The sequence below is a fragment of the Hyalella azteca genome, unplaced genomic scaffold, assembly GCF_000764305.2.
Source record: "Hyalella azteca isolate HAZT.00-mixed unplaced genomic scaffold, Hazt_2.0.2 contig15676, whole genome shotgun sequence".
Taxonomy (NCBI): domain Eukaryota; kingdom Metazoa; phylum Arthropoda; class Malacostraca; order Amphipoda; family Hyalellidae; genus Hyalella; species Hyalella azteca.
The window spans coordinates 35,208-44,010 of NW_025945518.1; the positions used below are offsets into that span (position 1 = coordinate 35,208).

The 8,803-nt window shown below is 36.8% G+C and overlaps 1 protein-coding gene across 1 annotated transcript; it reads right to left on the reverse strand.

The window, feature by feature from the left end:
- Positions 1-1,295: 1,295 nt before the first annotated feature.
- Positions 1,296-8,434, reverse strand: LOC108666108. Its single transcript, XM_047884590.1, has 9 exons — positions 8,249-8,434; positions 6,635-7,732; positions 6,068-6,167; positions 5,443-5,629; positions 4,569-4,711; positions 3,635-3,792; positions 2,635-2,730; positions 1,834-1,988; positions 1,296-1,492 (listed from the first exon to the last, which is right to left on the reverse strand). The coding sequence occupies exons 1-9, from the start codon at positions 8,325-8,327 to the stop codon at positions 1,310-1,312; spliced, it is 2,199 nt and encodes a 732-aa protein (XP_047740546.1). The 5' UTR covers positions 8,328-8,434; the 3' UTR covers positions 1,296-1,309.
- Between the last annotated feature and the right edge of the window lie 369 nt (positions 8,435-8,803).

Below are 8,803 nucleotides of genomic sequence, written 5' to 3' on the forward strand. Positions count from 1 at the left end.
AGTCACGGACGGACGGATGGACGGACAAGCGCTTTTTTCCATAAATGAGAAAATGCGCTAAAAATTAATGGGAAACTGCAACAGGATGCCATAATAAAATATTCACTTTGATTGCTTCGGGATGAATGTTATCACCCAAGTGTTTTGGGATCGCTAAGTTTCGTTTTAGACTTCAGACATCGAATATTATATGATTTTATATTATATATGTGATCGGAAACGAAAATGATTTTCTCTTAAATATTACTGATATAAAAAAAACATTCGTCTACGTAAACTTCGAAGTGCTTCGAGGCTCTTTACGGGTTTAATGAGGGGATATCAAATATCCTCATATCTACTTAGAGTTATTATTTCTTACAGCAATAGGCGTTACACAATTAAAAGGATGGTTGAAGTTGAACGACTCTTACGAGCATGCCAGTCATTCGTGCAGGAATAATTCGAACTTGAAATCTACAAATACCATACGTAATGTCACCTTATATCATCAAAAGTTCTCAGTGATGATGAAAGGGCTAGTTGTTAGAAATTCGTGGTTACTTATTATTCGGCGAAAGTTTTTCACAATAAAAAGCAGTTGACTGCACAACAATTCTGTTGGAATGTCGGGGCTGCAAGACGCTCATGGATTTAAAAGGTCAAACTAATTTTTTTTATTATTGAAAGTTTAAAGAATGAAATGTTTATTTTATTTATTTATTTTGGTTTATTTTCGGACCCACGAATGATGGAAGAACTTAACCTTGTTTTCGGAACTTATGCGAAGGCTGATTTGACTTTGCTTAAGAAAAAAATTAGAAAGTTTATCTGATGTTTACCAAATTATGAAGCGGCATCAGTGACGATGCACATGCTAATCATCGAATTGAGCACAAAGACTTGAAGTAAGGTTTTGAATTATTATGTTATTTATGGTGAAAAAATGTTACCATGTAAAACTTAATTTTCCGTTTAAAAAACAGTCATTCTATTTTTGAAGAACTACATGATTATTTATGCACGCCAGTTGCAATTAATCGTTTACCCAAGTCAGATATAAAATTTAGTACCAATACCTTCTCTATCAATATAACGAATGGTCAAATTATAATCTCAATGACCTCATCCATCTTTTTGTCCGGAGAGTCCCAGGGCAATCACCTATGATTAATCTTGTAGATTTGCTATTTCCAATCACAATGTTCGAAGTGTTTTCACTAATTTCGTATATTTTTTAACACTCCTGGTAAACTTAAATGCATTTTTACTGTAATTTTTCACAAAAAAAAACAAAAAAGTAAATATTTTTACTTATTCTCATATTCTGTCACTGCTGAACTTTGTTCCGTTGCTTGATGACAGTTTCTATCCAGGGCAAGAAGGGCACAAGGCGCGTGTTGACGGACGGCAAATCAGCGACGCCACAACCGCCGCCGCCCTTCACCAGCCCCACGACCACGTGACGATCTAGCGCCGCGTCGTACATGTGAAGCGGTCCTCCACTGTCGCCCTAGTCGTGCAGGGCAATCGGGATTGTGTTAGCCAATAACGTAAGCGTTGTAAGTGTTTCAAGACTACACATGCATTCATGACATATTTAATGACTTATTTCAGATAAAATACAAAATTTATTTATACCTTCCTGAGGACAAATCAATCCATTATAAAGTTAAAATGGGAAAATATTCTCCCAGCATTGATCGAATTCTCGTTTCAAGACTGTAATACAACTTTGAAAGAATCGTGACGATGATGAATATGATGCTCAATCGAGGTTTCTACAGCGAGACTGCTTGTGAGAGTAACATTCGAATGTACGTCGGGTACGAGGCCTGTAAAGCATGTACTCACTTCGCACGTTCCTTGGTCTGGTCTGCCGCCGGCACAAAAGGTGCGGTGGTCGATCACAGGGAAGGACCGCGATGAGTAATACGCTTGCTGGCAGAAGGAGTTCTCAAGCACGCGCAGCTCAATCGCGTTGGGGGAAGATGATGTCAAGGGGAATCCTGAATATCACGAGTAAAATAAATTAACACGAAAACAGCTCAGGACAGAAATTGGGAAATCATTAACCTTTTTGATAGTCATTTAGTCAAAGATAAAAACAATCTTATAGATGAATGTTTAGTAATAGGAGGTTATAGATAAGAGAGAAAGAAAACAAAATCAGAAGATTTTGTGCGAAAATTGAAATGATATGAAAACAATTAAGAGGTATATCTCGGGGTTAACGAATATAGTGATGCACAGACAAAGGCCATAGTCTAGAGAAGGCCAACCTCAGGAATCAGGAAAAAAGTCATAATGGTTAAAATTCATTGGGGATATAAATTTTGATAATCACGTCACTACAACGCCAGTTTTTTTCTATATTAGAGTGAAGGTGCATGCAGCAAGTTTAATTTAAAAAATTTCATTAAATAAATCAGATATTCGAAAGCTTATCTAAATGAGAAAAGTGTAAAAGTATTTCTTGAAGAATATCTCCAGTTACCTGCAGTCATCAATCGCCTGCTCAAGGGAATTAACATTCGTCCCTTCATCTACAAAGCCGCTGAGAAGATGAAGAAACAATGCTTAGATGCTATATAATATTTGTGCAACATCACATCAGTAAAATATAATCTAGAACAAATCACTGGGATCACTCACTGCTGGATTGCCGGCCGAAGCCCACGGCCGTGACGTTGTCTCCAGGTGCAGGTGAGCGTAGCAAGTCGTATGGCAGACAGCCTGGCCCCACAAACTCTAAGCAAATAACAATGTATGCAGTACTTCATCACGAATAATTATAAAAATCTCAATGATTTAATGTAGTTTTATCTGAATTCCACATTATAGCATCTTTTAGAGATTATGAGTAATAAATTGAAACTGACTTTGCCACTCACAAAAACAAAAACACCTACAGAACACCGATGCATTGGTGCCATCAAAGTTTTATTTCCAGAGTTCCTGAGTAAATTTTAAGGTTATTATGATAAGAATTTGGAGATCGGAATTCGGCGCCGCTACAGGAAAAATAGTGATAATTATAGGTAGGACTCCTGAAAACCTGACACTCTCTTTACGATAAAAAATTGGAGCCCATACAGAGACTGGATTCGATACAAATAATAAGCACAAATTATCTGAACAATTAAAAGTATTTGATGAAACAGATGTATGCATTCCTCATTGCGAATAAATGAAAAAATCTCAATTATTTTATGTCGTTTTACCTGAATACCGTATGATAGCATCTTTTAGAGGTTATGAGTAATAAATTGAACTTGACTTTGTCACTTACAAAAACCAAAACACCTACAGAACATCAATGCATTGGCGCCATGAAAATTCCATTTCCAGAGTAGATTTTGAAGATTTTGAAGTTATTATGATGTGAAATCAAAATTCCGTTTCCAGAGGAGCTGAGCAAATTTTTAGGTTATTATGATGAGAATTCGGAGGTCGAAATTCGGCGCTACCATACAGGAAAAATAGTGATGATAATAGTTAAGATTTAAAACCCTGACACTCTTTAAAGACACACAGAAAATTGGAGCCCATACAGAAACTTGATTCAATACAAATAATAAGCACAAATTATCTGAACAATTAAAAGTATTTGATGAAACGTTAGGTCTTGATGCGTAAAAGAAAGAAATCTCACCATCAAAGAGAACGTCTCTATCGAGGGTTAGGATTACGATGTCGTTGATGCTGATATGCTTGTGATACTGCGGGAAGTTGCGTGCGATGATGACATAGTCGCGGTGTAAAGGCAGACTGTTGTGTCGCAAGTCAGTGTCACCAAGTCGAACATGCGATCTGTTCATAAATTGCTAAAATGAATATGCTTTTTTCAATCTTTTACCTGAATGATATTTGCCCACACGTTAACATTACACTTTCATTCCAATCGTTTATATGTTATCATCGCATGCTTCCTTCCTTACATTTAGTTATAACTAAATTTTGTTCACGTTTTGGAATTTTTCGAGAAACACAAAAATGATTTAAAGGGGAGAACAATGCATGCGATCGGGCGATATCGTTAAAAAATATATTTTCTTTAATTCGTAAATAAATACTTCTTGTGACATTCTTCTAGTGGCATCTTCTTTCATTCAATGTCTCCCGTCAGAGACATTGAATATCAGATAAATGCGAACAAAATTTCAATGTTAACTGTTAGCACTTATTTTTTTAAAATGGATTATATCGATTGCATACAAATATTAGTTACAAATTATAATTTTATCCATTGTGCACAGTGAAATAATCAATAAAACTATTAAAGGTATTTTTGTGCGTATATTTTGATGATCGATACAAGGGAGATATAGTTTCAATTTCGCTCTAGAATTTTAAAAATAAATACCTTGATGATTGTTAAGGGACATCGGTGTGAATTTATTTATCATAGAATGATTCCATATTTTTTGAAGTAATGGGAGCACATACCTGCAGTCTCAGTTTCTGTCAATTTATAAAAAAGTGTGAACGATAAAAAAACTGCGTTCAGATTTTATTCGAATCAGTTTAATGGTTAAAGTATTAAGTGAATACTCATATTTAAAAGCTTGAAGATATTTGAGGCTCACGGCGCTAGGAGCGCTGCAGTGTAGAAGCAGTGCGCGGCGGACAGGACGTGACGTCTGGTGACGAGCGCGCCTGAGCAGGTGAGACGGAACCCAGTCTCGGACTCGGGGGTACCCAGCGCTGCCAGCCACGGCCAGTCGCCGTCCTTGTATTGTACGGTCAAATATACTTGCAAAATAATATTTTGAATTGGAAGATACGATACAAAATAGTATTTTGAATTGTAAGATACGATACAACATAGTATTTTGAATCGGAGGATACGATACAAAATAGTATTTTGAATTGGAAGATACGATACAAAATATTATTTTGAATTGGAAGATACGATACAAAATATTATTTTGAATTGGAATATACGATACAAAATATTATTTTGAATTGGAAGATACGATCCAAAATGGTATTTTGAATTGGAAGATACGATACAAAATAGTATTTTGAATTTTGAATTGTCAGATACGATATAGTGAAACGAAAGATTCTCAAAGTCAATTGAGTCCGGAGAAAACATCAATAATTTAAAGCACCATAGTAGGACTAGGTTTAAATCACCTCTGGATGTGTGAAGTTAACGAGAAAACCAGAAAATGGCATAAATATTTTAATTCTTATAAGGAAAATAATGTTTGAATTGCACTAATAAGAAGAAAATTGGATTATTTATTCAAATAATGGCATTTATTCAACGAATATTATGATCGAAAAGTCTTTGCCGTCAAGTTATTCAATGTAGTGCATGATAATGTATTTAATTAAATTATTTTAACTCACGAAATCACTCATAAACATCTTCTCAATAAGAATTCTACAAAATAAATTTCCAGTAACACAATTATAGAATTATTGGAGCCGTTTTCCCTGAACCTGCCACACCTTGACTTGGTCGCCGCCGGTCACTTTGCCGTGCCTCGTCTTGACGCGGCCGCACTCGTCAGGCCCGGGGATGTCTGTCTTCACGGGCGACTTCTGGGGAGGAGGGACGATGCTTCTTATCTTGCCTGGCAAGGCCGAGCTGAAGGTGTACAGCGGGCAGCAGTAATACGCTTTCCGCGTCTGGAATCTGACAAACGCATAGGCGTAATAAACCTAATTAAACGCTTCAGTTCCATGAGCGTTTGGTGGTCCAGATGAAGGAAGGTAGAAACAGACATAGTTCTGCTGTGTTACTTGAACGGGGTTCATCATTGACTGATTACTNAACATATTTTTAATTCACTTATTGAAAGGTCAGTAAAGTGTAGCAGTGAAAGTTTGTAGCCGACATGCATGGGAGTAAATACCCAATTATGCGAAGTTGCTTCTGCCTTTCGTGGCCATTACAAGCCAGCATTTAAATGCCATTATTGATCAGATTTTTAAATTTAATTAAGTTTGCATCATCCAATTAGTCGATGAAATATATCAATTGATCATAGTAAAGACTCGCGATAACCGGATTGTAAACGGTACACAAACATTTGAAACAACGCCTTAGGCTTAAAGTAATGGCATCGAGTACCGGCAAATGTTGCTGTAGAGGTAGACCGTCGCGTGAAGATGCTCTGTCTGAGCAGCGAAGGGTTGAAGTGCTGGACATTCTTCTAGTGGCAAACACACGCCTGTGAGAGACATTGAATATCAAAGAAGGTATAATTAGATATTTTTTACAATCTGTGAAATTTAGTTTATATGGACACGAGCATTAGATGCAAATTGAGACATTGGTTTATATACATTTTTCACGAACTTTTGATGTGAATTCAAATATACTTACATTTTTGGACAGGTAAAGAAATAAAATTCAATAAGAATTTTCAAGGTAAAGAAATAAAATTCAATAGTCAATTGGAAAAACGATAAAAAATTAGGCAAGCCACGGCTGCCTCGCCTTAGAACTTGGAAGTCCTCCTGCTGGAGTTATTATGTTGGTGAAATAATCATTGCAAATTCCATGACCGATCTTCGGATATGTTAAGTTAGTAAAGTTACTAATGTAGCATTAATTGCTCCTAGGTCCATTAATAAACTATGGATATCAGCTAACTTTCAACTAAATATGTTAAAAATGAGCTTGTTGCTTACTAACCCTGCACTTCCTTTGCGTCAGAAGTTATGCATTTTGCTCCAACTTCAGTTTGGAAAGCTAATGGAGTTCTTGGATTGAATACGTCAAATTCTGGGTTTGCCACGTCCAAAGCCAATCCCAAATTTTTCAGGATAGTTGTAAAGGCGTCAACCGCACTAGGGTACTCTTTCAAGCGAGTAACATTTTCTCTGAACACCGAAATATCGTTTTCTATGTCTTTTCTTGGGATACTATTCAAGTTATTTATGACTGGTGGAACTGGAGTTGGTCTAAAATTATTTCTCGTTGGATCCGAAGCAAAAGAAGTGTTATCGGAAGGTGAATGTTCGAGCGATTCAATTTCTTCAGGGTTCTCTAGGATGTTTAGCAGATGTGCGATGGAAGAAGCATTAACTCTTATTGATGGATTGTCATTACTGTTGGCCAAAAACGGTGGATTTTCAAGAGATTCTTGAGGCGATGTCCCAAGTCCTGATAGAAAATCAGCATCTAGAATATTGTTGTTAAGAGCAGTCGAATGTGGCTGTGCATTTTTCAGAGAACGGTGTTCGGCTGGTAGTAATGAAGAATCAATAAAATTTTGTTCAGATGAGCCAAAAGGGCTTCTAAAGAATTTAGCCACCTCGATAAAACTCGGACTATAAGTAGAAAAGGAACTGGGGAATAGAATTCGATTCACTCTTGGCATCTGGTCTGGTATGGAAGGTACAAAAATGTTAAGCGCATCAAGTTTAGAAAGTGAAGGTTTACGTCCCATCTTGATATCTGAAGAAACATTTCCGGAAAGCAGTGAATTAGTGGTTTCGTTTGAACGGGAATGGGTTGTTCCATTCGTGAACGAGATTTCGGGCCACAAAAGTTTCAACATTTCCATCTTCCATCTGTCTCCAGCGTCCTCCCATTCATGAGCCTGCACACGGTGGCCGGTGGTTGAGAGATAATTCTTTTTCCCCCTCACAAGTTGACTTATTCCTTGCGTTTGAGTGAGCCTTGAATGACCGAGGGCACCCGAAGTCGCTTCCAACGGATCAACAGTAGACGGTTGGACGAGACGGCTTGATGCTTGGCCGCGACTGTAGTGCTGCTGCAAGGCGCACTCTTAGAAAACATCAATAGAGTTCTTAGGGCACAAAACGATTGTCATCTTTTCAAATACTACGAACTCCTCAAATTTTAGTGCTATCATATATGTTAATGTGACTAGAAGTAAACCAGTTGAGACTGAAGAGATATTTTTCCTCTCATGTAACAACAAAATGAGAAATCAGCTCAGAAAGAATTTACCTGTTCTGATTACGGAAAAATACCAAGTATTCTGAAATTTCGATATCGAAAGAAATATTTTGTTCTACTTATCCGCGAATAAATATCATATACACCAACTAATATTGAAGTTGTAATAATTTCAGTAATCGCTATATCTAAACCATTCCATAGATTCAATTATCACTAGAATTAGAAATTGTTAGTAATTTCAAAGTTCAATGTATTCTTATAGTTTCAGAAATCAAAAATTAATATGTAAATAATTCCACAATATCAATCAATTTATTTTCCATGTCATGATGGAAAATGTGTCAAAAATTTGCTCAATTTCTATTCGCAAGAACTCACCAGTATCGCGGAAAATAAATCCAACGACAATTAGAGCTGCGCAGGATGCGGCATTGATGAGAAGATGACGAAAAATCATCTCTCACGCAAACACACAAACTTTTAACTCAATTTTATCATTTTTTCTCTAGAATATTTGCTTATATTTGTCACGCGTATTGGTCAGAACGCTAGCAAGCCTGTACGTCCAGACTCGGACACGCTACTGCATGAAATGATTTGTACATGCGTAAATACGAACACGTCGCGTGAGCGTCACGAACCGATTCATGTGACCAGCTTAGAAAAACGTCGGTGACGCAACAACCGTCGAGGCCAGACGTCATTTCTTGTGATGGAGAATACGAGTTGCGCTCTCTCTAATATGCCTGCAGAATATGCATGTATTTACAAAAAATTAGCGAAAAATTTTCAACTGACCCTGTTATCATTTTAACGTACGTTTTACCGCTGAAATGGAGAACTGGCACTTAATTTCACAAGTAAGTCGTGTTCATATTGACAAAATAGTGATAAAATTGAGAGAACTGCTTCTGCTAGAATGAAAGACAATCT